At 40.7% G+C, this 20,873-nt stretch overlaps 1 protein-coding gene and 1 non-coding gene across 2 annotated transcripts; one reads left to right on the forward strand and one right to left on the reverse strand.

Moving 5' to 3' along the window:
* Positions 1 to 2,743: 2,743 nt before the first annotated feature.
* On the forward strand, positions 2,744 to 4,351 carry LOC103188591. Its single transcript, XR_006085267.1, has 3 exons — positions 2,744 to 2,914; positions 3,046 to 3,100; positions 4,332 to 4,351. It is a non-coding gene; the product is annotated as a glycoprotein Ib platelet subunit beta (transcript).
* An 11,494-nt stretch (positions 4,352 to 15,845) lies between these two features.
* Positions 15,846 to 19,302, reverse strand: LOC121849575 (immunoglobulin lambda-1 light chain-like). Its single transcript, XM_042337526.1, has 3 exons — positions 19,180 to 19,302; positions 18,745 to 19,089; positions 15,846 to 16,405 (listed from the first exon to the last, which is right to left on the reverse strand). The coding sequence occupies exons 1-3, from the start codon at positions 19,235 to 19,237 to the stop codon at positions 16,083 to 16,085; spliced, it is 726 nt and encodes a 241-aa protein (XP_042193460.1). The 5' UTR covers positions 19,238 to 19,302; the 3' UTR covers positions 15,846 to 16,082.
* Between the last annotated feature and the right edge of the window lie 1,571 nt (positions 19,303 to 20,873).

Genomic DNA, 20,873 nt, shown 5'->3' on the forward strand with positions numbered 1-20,873 from the left:
TATATTTTGTGGGCAAAACTTATAATAGGTATAGACATTGTTTGCTATGAATATCCTCCTTACTGTGACTCATTGTGAACCTACAAATTCCATCATATTAAATGGTGTTGAAACCAACTATGGTTTTGAGAGTTTACCAATGCTGACTTGAGATCTGTTGTTTTTTGTTGTCATCTGTAGAATCAATCTGCTCTTTTTTTATACAATAAATTGTTGTGAGTGGCATTAGTTATCTGGGGTGGGGTGCGTGGGGATTATTTTACTGCAATTTGTTCCTGTACAACCATCATTTTTGCAGCATTTCATGTGACCCCCAACAAGCGAAGAGTTATCCAGAACCAATGTTTCATAATTCTTTTATGCAATCTTTTTGGAATGCCACCAACCCAGAAGAAATCAATTCACAAGAACGAGTCTGAACAATTTTTGTAACGAGAAGAAAATGTGGCCTACATTTAGAAACAACTGAAACAAGTCCAATTTGCAGAGTTTCCTAACAGGAATAATTAATAATTAATTTAAATTACTTCAATTGAAATCTTTCCGATAAACAACAACTAATTTATGTTTATAAAATCACTTTTACAGTGGAGTCCTGTAGCTCAGTGGTTAGAGCACTCGCTTTGCAAGTGAGAGACCTGAGTTCAATTCCAGGCAGAGGGCGAAACCTTGGGCAAGTTTCCTTACTCCACACAGAGCCTAATAATAATCCCTCCAAAACTAAAAACAATAATTAAATTGGTCATTTTCAATCTACGACTGTTTGTGGGACATTGCTGTGCGCAATTGGCTGCCGCGTTCGCCCACAAATATACAGTCAATTCACTTTACAGTGTGTTCTGTGAAGCGCTTTGGGACGTCCTCCCGACGTGAAAAGCGCTATATCAAATGCAAGGATTATTATTATTATTATTTTCATGTTAAGATGACAACCCAAGGTTTTTACCTGACACCAATTCACTTTGACCCAAAACCACTGGTTTTACCTGACACCAATTCACTAGGCATTCTCTTGGATCAACAGGAATTCTAAGCCATCAATCCAATGCTGAAGACGACTCAATACAGAACAAAAAACAACTTCTAAGTAGAACTTCTATGAATATTTTACATCATCATAACTGGAGAAGTAAACAATGCAAAAATTGAAAAACACTCAGCGTGCACAGTGTAGCAAAAAAGCTACAGGAGGGGTAATGAATGGCAAATGAGGGAAGGAGAAATACAATAATGCAACTTACAGGTGGTGAAATTATTGTCTAGATAATAACATAATAACAACATACTCATTTGGTCCATCTTACTCATAAATATTTGATTATTCTGTGTCTGAAATTATTCCAATATAATCCTTTAATTATAATGTGATATTCATCCAAATCATTGGTAAAAGTAATATAGTATTATTAACAGAACATAGTATTAACCAGTTTTATATTCCACATATAAAATTCATTATTCTCCTGGGAAGAAATTATTCTGATCTTCAGTTTGAGGCTGCAGGCAATTAATGACTAATTATTTCCTAACATTCTATGATTATCATTTCAATTAAATAACTGCTTCAACATGTCACATCCAAGCTTATCAGTACATTTTATACAATATATCTGTCACTCTTTTTCTGAAATACTTTGAATCGTAATAGCAGATGCGATACTTTCACGGAGTTAGCTTCCTAGCACTTGCAACTCGTTTCTAGGAATCTAAAACCAAACTGAGCTGACAAATGTTTTGCAAACACGTCCAAGCCTCTGGCACACTCCCCTACCATGCCCTGATAATGAGTTATCCAGAAGGCTGACAAAGATAAACTCAGAATAAATATGCAAAGTCATCCTACGCTGCTGCTGTCAAAATCCAACTTCGACCAAAAGCTTTTACTTTTTTACAAAAGTGAAAAGATGAGGATTGCACCTATTTCTATATTAAAATTGTCTTATATATTCGGGGCAGTCTTCAGCAATGCTCTAATAGATGCAGTATACATGTCAACAAAATATTTCATTCTATGTACGGACAATGGAATGTAGTGTCTGGGTATGTGGCTGAGTGTCACTCATTGGACATTTCTTTTGAAATTGTTAGTTCATCCAAAATTGCAGAAATAAATAAACATAAGATTGCTTGTTTGCTCTACTAACCATGTTAGCAGTTTAAAAAAATACTTGTTTGGTAGTTCTGTGCTTAATATACGGAATTGGATACCGCATTTCGCCCACGAAATACAGTCAAGCCACTTTACAATATATCCTGTGAAGAACTTTGAGACGTCTCAACGATGTGATAAGGCGTTATATCAAATACAAGGCTTATACTTCTTATTAACATCAGGCATATGATAGTTTGTGATACTATTTGGGGTTTCGCAAATGAATTCTGAATTATTGGCAATCAGGATGTAAAAGGGAAAAAAACATCCTCTAAGTGAATTAGTATAAACATTTAAGACTTTTAAACTGGGTTATGTGTGAATCAATATAAGGATAACTCATTCACCAGCCAGTTGTACTTGATGAATTATGTATTATTTTTCATATTAAACATATTAAACTTTACTTAGCGCACATGCGAAGCCTAACAATCCTCAAAGCTAAGCGAATGAGATCCGTGTGTCTCTCTGGTCATCAAATAATCAGAGATAAAAACAGGTCCGATATCAAAGATGTGAATTTGTGTATTTTAACCCGAAAAAAAATTGCAAATAACCATAGGACCCGATGCTATTTTGTTATCTCTCTGCAATGACACAATATTCTGTTGCAGTGCACATTTGTTCTGTGCATTTTATTGACACGTTTCCGGACTGTATGTGTTTGTCCAGTTTGTGGATTGGCGTTTTATCTGATGATGCACTTCTTTTATCAACTGCGATAGAGTTCAGCCTCTCACGTAGCCCCGGACCTTGAAGGAGGTATATGACCGTCACAATTCGAACCGTAGCTGAAGAGCATTTAATGAATTATACTGTATTTATTTCATAATGTGCGCCTCCGTTATGTAATTTTCCACAATATAAACTCGGTTTCATTTTTATTTAAACAGATACGAAGAACGTTCATTGTGAAGCGCATTCACACACTCCGGAGGACATTTAAAGGTAAAGGAGACATGTCATTACGATAGATGGAGTTTTGTTTTAGCCGCGTTGCAGATGATAGTTTGTGATACTACTTGGGGTTTCTCATTAATTCTGACTTATTGGCAATCAGGGTAAAAGGGAAAAAAGTATCCCCTAAGTGAATTGGTATAAACATTTAAGATTTCGAAACTGGGTTATGTGTGAATCAATATAATGATAACTCGTTCACCAGCCCGGGGTTCGGGTACCCATTAAAATCAATGTATCAGTGAATCATCGGACATGCACATGACCCATACAGAAAGTATATGAGTTTGGGAATGATGAGTTTTGCAAAATAAATAGGGGGTGGCATGTACTGGTAAGTGGTTTCTCTCGGTAAAACAACTCTTCTTTTAATTTCTTTACTCTTTCTCTTCTCCTCTTTGTACATTCATATTTGCAGGCAGGGACTAATAACGCGCAGATCTTTAGACTAAATTCCTGTCAGCACTCTGTTTCTTCGGTCTCTGTTTATATTTTGACTGTGAAGATCTGAGATTATAGGGAAAATAATTGGTTACTCACCTCATGGCAGTTAATAGGATCTTGCGAGCGCAAATAGCTGCTCGTGTTTACCTACAAAAGTACAATAACATTTTACATTTAATGTATATAGCGCCTTTTACACCGGGAGGACATCCAGCACTTGATATTGCTGGCTTCCAAAGTAGTCACTACATTTGACAATAATTAACTATGAATTGTTTAAAGAAGTGCTCTTTGGAAGTGACAGTTCCCTGTTAAAATTTGAGTGCTTTATATCACTGTGAATTTGCTGGCATATTTTTGAAGGAGATTCGTTATTCAAGACAAACATTCAGTTCCCTTATTAATACCTCAAGATAGCTGCCGCCTTCATACCTCACTTTACAATTACTACTTTTTCTCTCATAATCTTGCTTACGCACTGCATCAGGATTGACCATAAACTTGGAAGTCACAACCTTTCCATGGATACTTTGAATACCCCTTCTCCCCATATAAAAATCCCTTTTGGGAAGGGTCGAATTGGCTTCAATCAGATACACCTGACATAATTGCCCAACTTTGTTACAATTTGATTGACCAACCCGTTTGCCTTTCCAATTCGATTGGACACGTCTTTAACCCTATAAATCAAAGCCCCTAATGGGTAGGGTTGTCCGCGCTTTACAAATAGTTTCCTCCAAGGTTACACTTAATTACGTTAGATGTTTTAATTTTGCAGACAGCTAACTATGTTCCAGATGATGACCAGACCACAAAGTATGTTCCTCATCCTCTCTCTGATCCCAATGGCTGCATTCCGGTGCTTGGAACATTGCAATTGTTCTGGCACCGTTGTTGACTGCAGTGGACAAATGCTAAACCTCAGCACTCTCCCCAAGAGCTTCGCTGCCACCACAACACAGATCCATCTGAAAAACAACAAGTTATTCTCGATCCCCAATGGACTGTTTGACAACCTGCAAAGCCTGAGGTCGATTTCACTGGACAATAACCCATGGGTTTGTGATTGTAATATATTGTACCTGAGATCCTGGCTCCTTAATCAAGACAGAAATTTGCAGGATAAGAATATAATGTGTTATCTGCCAGTTGAGCTTCGTGATAGACGGATCTTGTATCTAACGGAAGATGAGATTGTCTCCACCTGCCAGAACTGGTACTGTACAGTTGCTCTGATTTGCCAGATTGGACTCTTCATCTTTATCATCGTTCAAGCCATTCTTTTGTTGCTTGTTATCATATTTCTGAGAAGATTTGAAGGTTTTTCCAAAGCAGCCATTGTAATTCCAAAAGGAGATAACTTTAAGAGTACAATGTGAACACATTACGCGAACTTAATTATCTGCTATCAAACCTAACAGTTAATTGCTTGGCTTGTCAGACGTTCTTTACTGGGCTTCCAACCTTTGCACTCAAGAGAATTTTCATCTCCTTTGAATAGTGATGTGAATGGCCACCTTCTGTTTAAAACAGCTGGGATACATTATGCTGATCTTTTTCTATTGCCCCGTTGCAAACTGCTGTCCAGTTAGATACACTGTTCTGAATAAGTCTTAAACTTCCTTCAGCTTAATTTCCACAAAACTGAAGCCATCTTCTCTCTAGCACCTACTCACTTTTGACTCTGACTATATCACGCTCTCCTTTAGTCCATTCATCCAATCACTGATCAAGTCTGTTTATATCCACCTCCAGAATATTACCTGCTTCTGTCTCTACCTCACAACAACGAAGCCCCAACCCGCATCCATCATTTTATCACCTCTGAACTTCATTTTTGTACTCTTGTAATGTAAAAGATCCTATCATCAAATTTTTCAGAATTCTGTAGCTTTTACTTTTTACTTTTCAATACCAGGCTCCTCGCGTCCATCATTCCCATCATCACCTCTTTGACCTCCTGAAATCCTAATCCTCTGTCTACTCTCTCCAGTCTTCAACGCAGACCTGTTCCATGTACTCCACTCCTTCCACCTCAGCATTAGTGAATACGATTTCTACCTCTTTGCTCCACTCTCTGAAAATCTCTCCTAAAATTATTCTGGCTTCCACACTCCCTCTCTACTTTCAAAGCCTTTCCCCAATTCCACCTTTGGTCACCTCCCTCCTAATACTCCCTCCTTTTAAACAGAAGGTAGCCATTCACAACAACAACAACAACAAGATTCCATTTATAGAGCATCTTTCACGTCGGGAGGACGTCCCAAAGCGCTGGACAGTTGGGTCAGGACCTGAGCAGGGGGGAAATGGTCAGGGTGAGGGGAGGGAAGGGAGGGAGCGAGGAGGTGGGAAATGGTCAGGGTGAGGGGAGGGAAGGGAAGGGTCGAGGAGGGGGTAGAGAGTCGAGAGAGGAGCTGAAGGCACGGTCAAAGAGAAAGGTCTTGAGACCGGCCTTGAAGGAGGAAAGGGAGGAAGCGGCGAAGGCACTGGGGGATGGAGTTCCAGAGCCTCGGGGCTGAGAGGCTGAAGGCCCGGCCACCGATGGTAGGGCGGTTGGGGATAGGGATGTGGAGCAGAGTGGAGCCAGAGGAACGGAGGGTACGGGCAGGTAGGTAGGGGGATAGTAGGTCGGAGAGGTCGGTGGGAGCGAGGCCGTGAATGGCCTTGTAGGTGAGGGTGAGGATCTTGAATTCGATATACCCTTCCTATCTTCTACCTCGCTGAAGTCCATGCTTCGTCTCTGCCAACTGCTTTGAGGTATTTTGCTACTTGAAAGGCGCTATATAAGTGTAAGTTGTTATTGTTGTACTATTATATATTTATATTACTGATTTGTAGAAGCACAAGTTAATATGGTGAATATGTTGCTCACAAATATGATCATGTACTCAGATGGTTTAGTAAAATTAAGGAGTTGTATTACTCTTCCAATTCAGGGTAAGAATGTGCTGTCAACTGGATCATATTCTATCTTATAGCAGCTGAAAGTTTAAGGAAATTTATGTTAAAAATAAACTCAGTGCCTATAAACTTAAATGAGTGATAAATATGTAACTTCTGGTCAAATATTACTATGTATATAAGGTGTCTCCACAGTTTGTAATTTCTGTTCTGTCTATACAGAATAATGCTTATATGCAGACATGAGTAGAGTAGTTGAAATGGCCTCAGTTTCCCTGAAAAATATGAGTCTGAATCTAAATCTAGATAAAAATCAAGAGAACAAGATTTTCTCTCTGCTAACAATCCGTCTAACATGACATGGATTTGGAAGAGTTAACACTTGCTTCCCAGTAAGCATGAATGAAAGCCCAAGAAACAGAGAGGTTATAGAGATGATATTTGTAGGAACAATCAACCCTAATGCATTCAAGGCAGTTTCTCGGTCAATTTCACAACACTATGTCTAGTGGTTCATTTCACAATTGTAATAATAATAATAATCCTTGCATTTGATATAGCGCTTTTCACGTCGGGAGGACGTCCCAAAGCACTTCACAGAACACACTGTAAAGTGAATTGACTGTATATTTGTGGGCGAACACGGCAGCCAATTGCACACAGCAATGTCCCACAAAGAGTCGTAGATTGAAAATGACCAATTTATTATTGTTTTTTTTTTGGAGGGATTATTATTAGGCTATTATTATTAGGATTATTATTAAGCCAATTCGATAACAGTTTTAAGAGAGCAGTAGATATTTGGGGAGGACAAGGTTGCAGAGCTTTGGGGAGAGAGAGCGGGGGAGTGGGATTGAATTGGATAGCTCTTTTCAAAGAGCTGGCACAGACATAATAGGCCAAATGGCCTCCTTCTGTGCTGTATAATTCTATAATTCTCTTTTGGAATAGTGCCATGGGATCTATGACATTCACCTTGTATGGCAGATGGACCTTGCTTTAACGTATCTATGAAGGATAGCACCTCTAAGAATGCAGTACACACCAAGCACTGTACTATGCCTCCTCCAGCATCGACTCCAGGCCCGCCGATGATCTATCAGCTTGTCTGGATGACTGCAAACTTCCTGCTGCTGAAAGTGGACAAGACGGAAGCCATACTCCTTGGCTCCTGTTAACGTCTTCACTCCTGCAGATCTAAACTCATCAACCTCCCTGGGCTCTCTCTCAAACTCACCGAACCAGTGCGCAATTTAGGTATCCGGTTCAACCGGTTCAACCCTGAGCTGTCCTTCCTCACCCACATCTGGTCTCTGACCAGGACTGCCTTCCTCAACCTCTGCCACATTGCATGCCTCTGAATGTACCTTACCCCAAAAGCAGCCAAAACCCTTGTGCATGCATTTGTTACCTCCTGCCTGGATTACTCAAATGCACTCCTTGCCTGGTCTCCACAGCTCCACTATTCAAAAAATCCAATTCATTCAGAGCTCTGCTTCCTGCATTCTTACCCAGACCAAACTCCGTACCCTCATCTCACCAGTTCTGGCCCAGGCTGCACTGGCCCCCCATCACCAAATGGATCGACTTCAAGATTCTCACACTTATGTTCAAATCCAATCACTCCCTGGCACCTCTCTACTTCTCTGACCTCCTGACTCTCCAATCCACCACCTGGCATCTTTACTTGACTGGCATCGGCCACTTGCTTGTCCCATGCACCCACTGCTCCACCATTGGAGGTCACGCTTTCAGCCACTACCCCCTGAAACTATGGAAAACTCTCCCTCAATCCCTCTGTCTTGCCCTCTCTCTCCCCTTTTTCAAGTCCCACCTGAAAACCAACCTTTTTGACCAAGCTTACGGTCACCTCCCCCACCCTTCCCAGCTCGGAGTCAGACTCCACTAGTATTAAGCACTCTGAGATGCCACCCTGCGTGGAGGGTGCTTATATAAATGCAAGTTGTTGGAATGTCTACTTCGACTATATGAATTCCAAGTCCCAAAATCCTTTACATCTCATGTCGTGCCTGTTTCTTTCTGAGTCTTCTCGTTTTATTTATCTCACATCCACTGTATTTCGCTCAGCGAATTGCCCCTCCCTCCTTTCTCTCATCTTTACTTACTTTTCTCCTCTTCGTCTACCACTTCTGTATATTCTCCAATTCTCTGACTCTCTATTTTACCTTTCCATTATCTCTTTACTTATCCACACTTTTGCTTGAATCTCATTCACCCATCTCATGTTGATCTCACACACTCTTCCCTCTCGCACACTCGTTCTTTGTTATTTTTCTCTCGTGCCATGAGCTCAAAAGTGGGCTGTACGCACGTGCAGAAGTGAGAGAGTGGGATCAGTAAGCCTCACCTCGCTTCCTGACAAGTGGTTGGTCCAGATGATCATAACAATATGCATATTTTTAAAAATCAGTAATGTAACGGCACAACGTCTGGTCTTTCTCCTCTTCTGTTTAGGAATGCTCACACTAGGGACTGCTCACACTAGGAACTGATCACACTAGGGACTGATCACACTTGCTCTCCTTCCTGTCACACTAGGGCTAACATGGTTCTCTTCCAACACAACCTCTGGCATTCACATCCATGGCGGGACACAGTACGTATGAGACACGCTGAAACTGGACGGAATGGCAAGTGAGCGAGCGACCGAGGAAACAGGATGCTGGCCCTGTGATGTGCCTGAGCGCTGAGACTCTATGGGGAAGGTACATGAGTTAGGATTATTGGGTCCAAGGATATTTGGCACTGTCACTTTTCAGGCTCTTACTCGCTGTTTTAATGACTGGGTTGTGTAGGAAAGAGAGTCGGACTGACTGCTTGTCCCTTACATTTATTATTAAGTTTAATTTTCATCTGTTTATAAAGCTTAATGTTCAATGTTCAGATCTTTATTAAGTTTCGTGTGCCATTCTGCTGAAACGTTTGTAAATCAAGCTTAATATATATAGAAATACTTCATCAGAATGGGCCAATTTGCTAAAGTATTTCCATATCAATACCATGCAATTATTTCCAAGAAAATATGTTTAGCCTAACATACTTTAAATTTCATTGACATCTGTTTGTGAAATTTATTTATGCGTGTGTGGCCTTGGATGGAGTAAGGAAAAATCTGTCTTTAGCATTCAGCCAAGGCGTGGGTATGGCTAAGATGGTATTTCATTGACAGGTGTTCCTTCGGGGCTTCTCTCGAAATTTACGAGCTATAATTTTTCTAATGGATATATGTTCTCACAGAATAGGCTAATACTATGTAATTTATACGTTTTGATTCTTCCTTTGTCAAGGAAAAAGGAAGAAGTCTGAAGAATGGATTGGCCTCGACCAAACATACATATGGATGTTGTTGCAGATGAGTTGTTTCTGGGCTTCTTATCCTAGTTTCACATAAATAATCCAATCTTTAATATTATATTTAATAATGACCTAAATTATTTGTATATTGTATAGCAATGTGAAAGTTTGCAATAAAAGGGGAACACATTAATGTGAGACACATGCAACTTTGACCCATTGATATAGCGACACCTGCTGATGTCAATAAATCAGCTAAGATGTTGCCAGGCAGAAGTTGGAACCAAAGGTTTCTCAACAGCAGACTTAAAGGACGAAATCCACTAGTTTGTCATTACATTTAAATTGTGCAGATTTGCGGAAATGTTTAATTTCAACTTAACTGAAATTGAAACTGAAAAACTGAGGCCCTCCTGATTGGCTCACGTCAGCGCCTCCGCACCTCAGGCGCTGACACCATCAGCATCCAAGGCTGCACTCTCCACCTCTCAAAGCCAGTCAGGAACCTCGGCGTTTTGTTCGACCCTGAGCTGTCCTTTCTCCCTCACATCCGCACCACAACTGGCACCGCCTTCCATCACCTCCGGAACATCGCCAGACTACGGCATTACCTCACCCCTCACGCTGCTGAAACCCTGGTTCACGCCTTTGTCACCTCAAGGCTGGACTATGGGAACTCTCTCCTCGCCGGCCTTCCCGCCACCTCCCTCCACAAGCTGCAGGTCATTCAGAACTCGTGTACTGTCCCGCACCAGGCTTCGGGACCACATCACTCCCACCCTCGCTCGCCTCCACTGGCTCCCCATCCCCCAGAGGATTGATTTCAAGATCCTCATCCTCACCTACAAGGCCATTCACGGCCTTGTTCCCTCCTACCTCTCCAACCTACTATCCCCCTACCTACCTGCCCGTACCCTCCGTTCCTCTGGCTCCGGTCTGCTCCACGTCCCCCGCCCCAATCGCCCTACCATCGGTGGTCGGGCCTTCAGCCTCTCAGCCCCCAGGCTCTGGAACTCCATCCCCCAGTACCTTCGCCTTGCTTCCTCCCTTTCCTCCTTCAAGGCCGGTCTCAAAACCTTTCTCTTTGACCGAGCCTTCAGCTCCCCTCTCGACTCTCTTCCCCCTCCTCGCTCCCTCCCTTCCCTCCCCTCACCCTGACCGTTTCCCCCCTGCTCGGGTCATGACCCAACTGTGCAGCGCCTTGGGACGTCCTCCTGACGTGAAAGGCGCTTTATAAATGGAATCTTGTTGTTGTTGTTAACTGGGAAGTTTTTTTTAAGAAACAAGCAACTTACGAATTAAAACTGCATTCAGGATTCCCCCCTCCCTCCCTCCCTCCCTCCCACCCTCCGATTCCAGACAATATTAACTTTAAGACAAAACGATCTTACAGCCTAAGACTAGATGAGATTTTGAGTCTTCGAAGCCTCCAGTAAGACAATATGTCTGTAAACCAAATCCATAAAATGATCGCTATATTATGTTAAACAAATCTGCAGAATAATGCAAGTAAGATGAAAACCTCAAGGTTTGACTAATCGAAAAGAAAACATGGAAGAAAATGAGGGAAGAAGACAATGTGGAGACATTTTATTATTGTTCGATATTTGTGTAATATGATACAAGGAGAACATGACGTAAAAATCAACCAAGGATTCAAGCAAACGATATGAACTGCGAATTCATTGTTAGTTACTTGGGAAATTTATGACAAAATGAACATAATCAACAACATGTTACAAAACAATTATTATTATTAAAGGTAGATTGTCAATGTCACCGCCATCTACAGTCCACTCGACCTCCACAGCTCCCGGGATAAAATCATTCACCAGACACACCAGGGTCGCCTGGCTCTTTGCTGTGATTTGATCTGGTGAAGGCGGAAGGACAGTCACCGAAGGTCCCTGTGGTTCTGGAAGGAAAAGACTTTGTACTCAGATAATGTCCATTATTTGATAACACGAAGGACAGTTGAAAACTAAATATCAAATGTTTGTATCAAATACTGTAATGTGTTCTTGTCTGTTGACAATAATATTGAACAGTGACAATGTCCGCCTATAAATGTATTAAATCATTGTGATTTTTTTTGTTAATGAGGGTTGATCACCATATACTCTATAGCTTATTATACCACCTGTAGATTCTCACGAATACATTTACGAAATTAAAAATTGCAACCATCAGGAATGACAGCGGACACTAAATATCATGTCACAGGGAATATTGCCGGGAGCAGCTCATTGAAAATGCAGTAAAACTTTAGGATTTTTAATTATATCTCTGATAAAACTAATTCACAAGTGAGAGAACGGGCAAAAAAAATGCAAATAACTGACAGTGTTTGCAACTAAAGGCTCTATTCCAATGAATTCCCTGTAAACGTACATCAGTCGCCTCTATTTCCAACTATGCCTAATTTTGAGAAGAAATGTGTTAACCTTTGATTACTTTTGGGAGTTTCAATAATCGCCAAACAATAATCGCCAAATAATCGCTGGATACGACTTGTAGTTTATACAATGTTCTGTCCTCAGTCGGGAAGAAACTCGATTCAAGATTTACTACTGTGCGGCTTTACTACTGTGCGGATAAGCAATTACGGACTTCAACAAACTCGAAGAAGTTCAGGATAAAAATAACAACAAATTACATTTGTATGGCCCCCTTCACTTTGACCACTTCCATCTGCACAATGATAATAATAATAATCCTTGCATTTGTTAGAGCGCCTTCTAACATCTTCGAGACGTCTCAAATCACTTCGCACAATATACCGCAAAGTGAAATTACTATATTTTATGGAGGAAACGCGAGCGAAAGAGAATTAAAAGCCCCACAATCGAAAAGATTTTTGCATACAATCTCCTGGTTCAATACATCATGAAATACAATGATCCATAAATAAACACAACCAGAACATTAACAGTTATAGTGATAACGAATCGGTTTGAAGAGGCCACATTGTCAGTTACAGCTGATCGGGATAATTGGAACCCCCCAAATTATTTTATCGCCCCTTCTCTAAGAAAATCACCTTTTAGACTAACAATGTTTTACAGACACCAGCGACAGATAGTGAAAACGTTGAAAATCCGGTGTAAAAAAGCCGAGGGTTCGTTTTCCTCAAATGCTGCATGAAGGAAAAGTCAAAACATTAAGTATCTGAGAAGCACAATGAGGTTCAGCAGCTGAAGAGAGTGATTGTCAATTTCACAATGTTTTATTGGGCGCGTTAAATATACTGTATTGTATTTATAATAAATATCGCTGCACAGTCTACGGGAAATACACATCTTGAATTTCCACAATTTATATAACATTGTTCTTTGTACTTTTGCACAGGAACATAGGAATTAGGAGCAGGAGTAGACCATTCGGCTCCTCGAGCCTGTCACGTCATTCAATAAAATCATGGCTGATCTTCTAACCTAACTCCAACTGCTCGCCATATCCCTTAATCCCTCTATCCTTTTATTTCTGTTTTGACCAGACTGAGCCGCCACTCAACCCGTGTCTTCACTGAGCGCTGACTCACATCTGACCATTTTGCAGCAACCTGTGATGAAACACATGTAACACTACTGGGTCTCTTTTGCTAATTGCAATGTTGCTCCCCTCAGCGACATCAAACGCGGAATTGGGGGAAAATAAAGCATTTTAAACAATCAGAAATCCGAATACAACTTTGAGATTAAAACGATATATACAGACGTCTGTTAATGGGAGAAATATCACAGTGGTTCACAATCACTCGCTGAGCCGACTGTAATATTTGAATTATTCTAAAGCATTATGCTGATTATGCTGATGTAAAATAATGGTCAAGGAAACCTCTCTTAGAGTTATTCCCAGCCACCTGGGTACCAGTTGAAGAGTATCACTCGGTCTCTTGGAAGTTTAAATTCTTTAAACATTAATTTAGTTACAGAACAGAAACATTTCCACGCTATCCCGTTTCCTCTGAGATTTGAACCTCTCACCAATCGGTCCATTGTAGCCCAAGGAGAGTCACCCTATGAAAAGCTGCTTTTATTGAGCTGGAGATTCATTAAATATCACCTCATGCTTACAAACTGGGGAAAAATATTGGAAGTAAACATATAAATCAGTTCATCTGGTACGAGGAGACTTGTCTTCGATCCCACGTCTAAAACTGTTACCTCATTTCACTGCAGTAGCTAATTCTTTACCAGGATGTTTAGACGGTGTTGCATTTATTTAGTTTCGTTATTTAGTTTAATATCTAATGTTTATTTAACTCTTAAGGTATAACCAATCACTAACCCTGATGAGTCTTTAATTTTCGTGATGGAAGTTGCAACCAGTTATTTTTATTAAACTTACTTATACTGTGAAAACGGTATTCAGATCTGTGTGTGTATCAATTCGGCCGTCGCCGCTACAGTTTATACGGACCCCCAGACCATCTACTCGATGCCCACCTGCCTCCAAGGCGCCTTCAGGTTTTTATTACGTTCAATGTTCAGATCTTTATTAAGCTTAATGTGCTATTTTGCTAAAGTATTTGCATAGCAATGACATATGATTATTTCCAAGAACATATGCTGTTTAAGGTTAAAACTCGTGTTGAAGTTTCATTGGTATGTGTTTGTAAAGCTAAATATTTAAAAATGTTTTTGTGGCCTTTCTAATACGTTAGAATAACTATGAAAAAAGTCTGTCTTTGGCACTCAGCCCAAGGCGTGGTATCGGCTAAGATAGTATTTGATTGACAGACGTTATTTCGGGGCTTCTCTTGAAATTTACGAGATAGTGTTTTTCTAATGGGCGTATCTTCTCACAAAATAGGCTAATATTATGTCATTTATATGTTTTGACTCTTATTTTGTCAAGGAAAAAGGAAGAAGCCTGAAGTATGGATTGGCATCGAACAAACGTATCTATAGATGTTCTGACGAATGGTCGTGGACCCGAAACGTTGATTCACATTCCTTTTCCACAGATGCTGCGACCTGCTGAGTGTCCCCAGAGAATTCTGTTTTTTTTTCAGATTTCCATCATCTGCAGTATTTTGCCTTTTTTTTTTGCGTTTTACATCTATAGATGTTGTTTCTGGGCTTCTTATCCTAGTTCCACTTAAACAATCCAATTTTTATATTATATTGAATAACGACCTTCAAAATTACTTGTATAATGTTTAACAATGTTGTAGTTTCCAATAAAAAGGATGTTGATGCAGCAACATCTGCTGATAATCCTTGCATTTGATATAGTGCTTTTCACGTCGGGAGGACGTCCCAAAGCGCTTCACAGAACACACTGTAAAGTGAATTGACTGTATATTTGTGGGCGAACGCGGCAGCCAATTGCGCACAGCAATGTCCCACAAACAGTCGTAGATTGAAAATGACCAATTTATTATTGTTTTTGGTTTTGGAGGGATTATTATTAGGCTCTGTGTGGAGTAAGGAAACTTGCCCAAGGTTTCGCCCTCTGCCTGGAATTGAACTCAGGTCTCTCACTTGCAAAGCGAGTGCTCTAACCACTGAGCTACAGGTCTCCACTGATGTTAATATATCAGCTGAGAAGTTGCCAGGCGGAAGTTGAAAGCAAACGTTTCTGAACAGCAGACATCAAGCACAAAATCCATCAGATTGTCATAAGACTTAAAATTGCGTAGATTTGCGGAAATGTTTTAATTTCAATCTCAATTGGGAAGTTGGTTCTTTTTTAAGAAATACGGTCAAGCGAATTACAAATTAAGACTCTATTCAAGATCCCCTCTCTCTCCCTCCCTCCCTCCCCCTTCCCTTCGATTCCAGACCATATTAAAGTTGAAGAGAAAACGATATTTCAGTTTGAGACGAGGTGGGATTGTCAGACTTCGAAGCCCCCGGAGAGCACAACACAGAATGAAATCTAATGTTGGGGAATGTTCTACACCTGTGCTTGACAAGTAGTGTAATATTTCCTCCTGTAAAACAACTTATCTATAAACCAAATCCAAAAAAGTCAAAGAAGTGCAGAGTAATTAATACAAACAAGATGAAAACCTCATGGTATGAATAAGCGGAAACAAAATCTGGAAGAAACTCAACGACGCACAGAGGCCAATGCAGAGACATTTTATTATTATTATTCGATATTCGTGTAATATGACACATGGAGAACTCGTACAATTCAAACTAAGAATTCCAGCAAACGATATGAACCGCGGATTCATTGTTAACTATTTGGAAAATTTATGACAAAATTAACAAAATCGACAAATTATTATAAAACACAAATATTATTATTAAAGGTAGATTGCCAATGGTACATTCGACTATCGGTGCACATTCCTGATTTAGGTACAACTGGATCTGGCGATGCTTTTCTCGAGCGGAATGGCCAGAGTCTGGTGTTTGACCACACAGGAATACAGGTCGTGTGACTCCCACTCGGAGGTTGGCAGAGTCAGATAACTGCTCACACTGTACGTGTTGTCCGCCTGCTGTTTGATCGCACTCGTTTCAACACCTTCACTTCTGGCACTGCCATCCACAGTCCACTCGACCTCCACAGCTCCCGGGATAAAATCATTCACCAGACACACCAGGGTCGCCTGGCTCTTTGCTGTGATTTGATCTGGTGAAGGCGGAAGGACAGTCACCGAAGGGCCCTGTGGGTCTGGAAGGAAAGGATTTTGGATTCAGATAATATCCATAATGTGATAACACGAAGGACAGTTGAAAATTAATTATCAAATCACTGTATGAAACATTTCAACGTGTTCTTGTCTGTTAACAATAATGTTGAACAGTGACAATGTCCGCCTATAAATGTATTAAATCAGTGAGAAATGGTTAATTTTGATAAGAATTCCTCGCCATATCCTCTGTATCTTATTATACCAGCTGTAGATTCCCACGAATGCATTTACGAAATTGAAGAATACAATCAACAGAAACGACAGCAGATAATAAATATGGTGTCAGAAGGAATATTGCCGGGAGCAGCTGATTGAAAGCGCGGTTAAACTTTAGGATTATTAATTATATCTCTGACCAAGTTAATTCACAAGCCATAGAACGGGCAAAAAAAGGCAATAATTGATTGTGTTTGCAACTAAACTCTCCATTCCAATGAATTCCCCGTAAAGGTCCATCGAGCGCCTCGACTTCCAACTATGTCGAATATTGTGTGAACCTTCGATGACTTTGGGGAGTTTCAATAAACGCTACACAATGGCTGGACACGACTTGTAGTTTCTATAGTTTTCTTTCCTCAGTCGGGAAGAACTTCGATTCAAGCTTCACAACTGTGCGGCTGAGCAATGATGGACTTCAACTAATTAGAAGAAGGTCGGGAATAAAATAATAATAATAATCCTTGCATTTGTTAGAGCGTATTGTAACATTTTCGAGACGACTCAAATTACTTCACAATATACACGGTGAAGGGAATTGACTATATTTTGTGGAGGAAACGCGAGCAAAAGAAAATTAAAAGACCCACAATCGGAAAGTTGTTTGTGTACAATCTCCAGGTTCAGTACTTCACGAAATAAAACGATCTATTTCTAAATACAACCAAAATATTCACAGTTATAGTGATAACGAATCGGTTTGAAGAGGCCACATTGTCAGTTACAGCTGATCGGGATAGTTGGAAACCCCAAATTATTTTATTCGCCCCTTCTCTAAGAAAATCACCGTTTCGACTAACAGTGTTTTACAGACACCAGCGACAGATAGTGAAAACGTTGAAAATCCGGTGCAAAAAAGCCGAGGGTTCGTTTTCCTCAAATGCTGCATGAAGGAAAAGTCAAAATATTAAGTTCTTGAGAAGCACAATGAGGTAAAGGTTCAGCAGCTGAAGAGAGTGATTGTCAATTTCACAATGTTTTATTGGGCGCGTTAAATAAATATTGTATTTATCATAAATATCGCTGCACAGTTTACGGGACATAAACATCTTGAAATTCCACAATTTATATAACATTTTTCTTTGTGCTTTTATTTCTGTTTTGACAAGACAGAGCCGAAGCTCAACCCGTGTCTTCACTGAGCGCTGATTCACATCTGACCACTTACAGCAACTTGTGACGAAACACATGTAACATTACTGGGTGTCTTTTTCTAATTGCAATGTCGCTCCCCTCAGCGACACCAAATGCGGAATTGGGAGAAAATAGAGCATTTTAAACAATCATAAATCCAAAAACAACTCTGCGGTTAAAAACATAATATAGAGACATCTCTTAATGGGAGGAATTCCCATAAATTCCCAGTGGTTCACAATCACTCGCTGAGCCGACTGCAATATTTGAACTATTCCAAAACAATGGATTAGATGTTGATGTAAAATAATGGTCAGAGAAACCTCTCTTACAGTTATTCCCAGATATCTGGGCATTAGTTGAAGAGGGTTACTCGGACTTTTGCAAGTTGGAATTCTTCAAACATTAATTTAGTTACAGAACAGAAACATGTCCACGATATCCTGTTCCCTCTGAGAATTGCGCCGATCACCAATCGGTCCATTGGAGACCAGGGAGAGTCACCCTGTGGAAGGCTGTTGTTTCACTTGTGCTGGAGATTCTTTTAACTATCACCTCATGGTTACAAACTGGGAAAAAGATTTGAAGTAAACATAATGTACATAATGTTATTTTTGAAGTTTACCACCATTTAACTCCTCTTGAATAATTTCATTCCTGCATCCTCCCTTTTGCCTGTACCCGATTTCTGCACTATCCGCCTTAATTCTTCAGAGATTCACAATGAAACTCAGGGTTCACATGTTTGTTACTTCAAAATATCCGAATTACACATTAAAAAATCTTCACGAAAATTATGTCCAGATGCGAATATTATAGGAAACGGGCGAAACACTATTGAAGACAGAGCGATGCTCAGACAAAAAACATTTATACTGTAGAATCTTTAAAGTAGAACCAGATCAAAATAATTATTGGAAAGTCCAAACCCCCACATGCAAAGTGCACAATGTCGAAGATCACTTACTTTTCAGATTCAGTATAGTCCCTTTACCGAACAGGAAGGGATACGGACTGGTGCTTAATTCCGCACCACAGAAGTATTCGGCGGCGTCCTCCGGTTGCACACCGCTGATGGTTAAATGCATGTTCGATGAGCCTTTAGAACCAGTGAATCGATCAGGAATTCCCTGACCTGTGGTGCCGCTTTGATACCAAACAAACAGAGGGGCGCTGCCAGGCTTCCGCTGGTACCAGCTCACCCAATAGCTGCCCAGACTGCCTCCGGACATGGTGCAGGCGATCGTGACCGTGTGTCCCGGGGTGGTTGAGATGGACGGTGGCTGAGTCAGGGTAACAGCTGCAGTTGTCCCTGGTGAGATAACAAGTCACAAATAGGTCACATTGTAGAACTGTACAAAGTGAATTTAATGTATATCAGTTCGGATTCCACAGCGCTTACCATGCAGATACAGGAGTAGGGCCACTGGAACTCGGAGCCAATCGCCCATTCTTAACATTTTGATGAAGATCAGAGAGATGAGAGATTTTCAAGACAAATGACACTTTCCTGCTTCTTTGCAAACATCTCCTTAAGAACCATCAGGTGATGCAAGTCCAATTGAATTGATAAACTATGCAAATCACTCTCCGGGTTGCATCGTCCAATAGAGTTCCTTGTTCTGAACAGGAGATTGAAGATCATGCAGATTTGAGGCATTTTACCGCCCATATTTCAAAAGATATTTCATGATAATATAGCATAACCTTTCTCCCTGAAGAGTTTGATGCACTGAAACGTTTTTATTTCCAATACGAAACAAAGTACTTCATGCTACGTAAAGGTAATATTTTGTGCAGTTCTGTAGCTTCGTGGCTCCAGCACTCTCGTCGCAAACAACAGGAAGTTTGGGCAAGTTTCCAAAATATGGTCACTCAATCTACGACTGTTTGTAGGACACGACAGTGTGCCATTGGCTGCCGAGTTTCCCCCATAAAATGAATAGTAATTTAATTTGACAGCGTTGAGAAACCTAGAAATTGCGATAAATTGCTGTATCAAATGCAATGATTATTATTAATAGTAACCGAACAAAACACAGTTATTTACAGAATGGTGGAAAAGTTTTATTCCATTAAACATTAATATATGTCATGGTTTTGCAGCGTGTAAATCCTGCAATATCACTTGCCCAGGTTCACAGGCAATTTCACTGTCGTGGAGCTTATTCCGATGTTGGATAATTATTTCAGCGATTTGTTGGGTTCTGGGCAATCAGCAGAACAGTACCAGCTTATTCTTTGCAGCCATGCTTTAGGTAAGGATTGACAACAGAGGAACCAAAGACAGTTGCAGTTGCAGGTTGCACGCTGTCCTGTTACACCTGACTTTTGACAGACTTGCACAGGAAGCTACGCTTTATAAGCAACGCCAGCCATTCTTAAATTATATGTACAGTTTGTAGATTTTTCCCAACATAAACTGTCCAAGTCACCTTCCTGCGGGTTCCAGTCGTGATGCTGCCCTCACACTGGTATTCTCTTGACTCCACTCCACTACTGCAGATATGATCTGTTTAGCGAGGTGAATGTATCACCCCTACCGTGGCCCGGCTTCATTTGCGACCTATCTCCCAGAAGATAATGCTCAAAAGCCTCATCATCGCCTTCAAAGCCCTCTCCGGCCTCTATACCTCAGTATCACTTTGGTCCCACAGTTACTTCACCTCGCTCCCTCCCATCACTCATTCAATAACCATCTTAAGACCCCCCTCGTCGTCCACAGCATCAGTCACTCTCCGATCCCTACTCTGCATTCCCTCTATCTCATCTGATCTCAACCCGCAGCTCTGTTCGTAATCCCTGACTGTCCAGCGCCTTCAGACATCATCTCTAAATGAAAGGCGCTGCACAAGTGTAATTTGTTGTTATTACCAAAAAATACGAGCTCGATTCCCACTTCCTGAGCCTAAAAGAACGTTTCTCTCTTATAACGTTATAAACGCTGAAAGGAGCCGGGGCTCTGTTGATCTGCCAGCAGGGAGGACAGCAATGCACCTGGAGGTTGGTGCATGTGAAAAATTATTGATGTAGAATTAGCTCTGTTTGTTACATGTAAAGGCAGTGCCACAAATGAGATTTGCTAATTTGTGATTC

Source organism: Callorhinchus milii, unplaced genomic scaffold (genome assembly GCF_018977255.1).
Source record: "Callorhinchus milii isolate IMCB2004 unplaced genomic scaffold, IMCB_Cmil_1.0 Scaffold8, whole genome shotgun sequence".
Lineage (NCBI taxonomy): Eukaryota > Metazoa > Chordata > Chondrichthyes > Chimaeriformes > Callorhinchidae > Callorhinchus > Callorhinchus milii.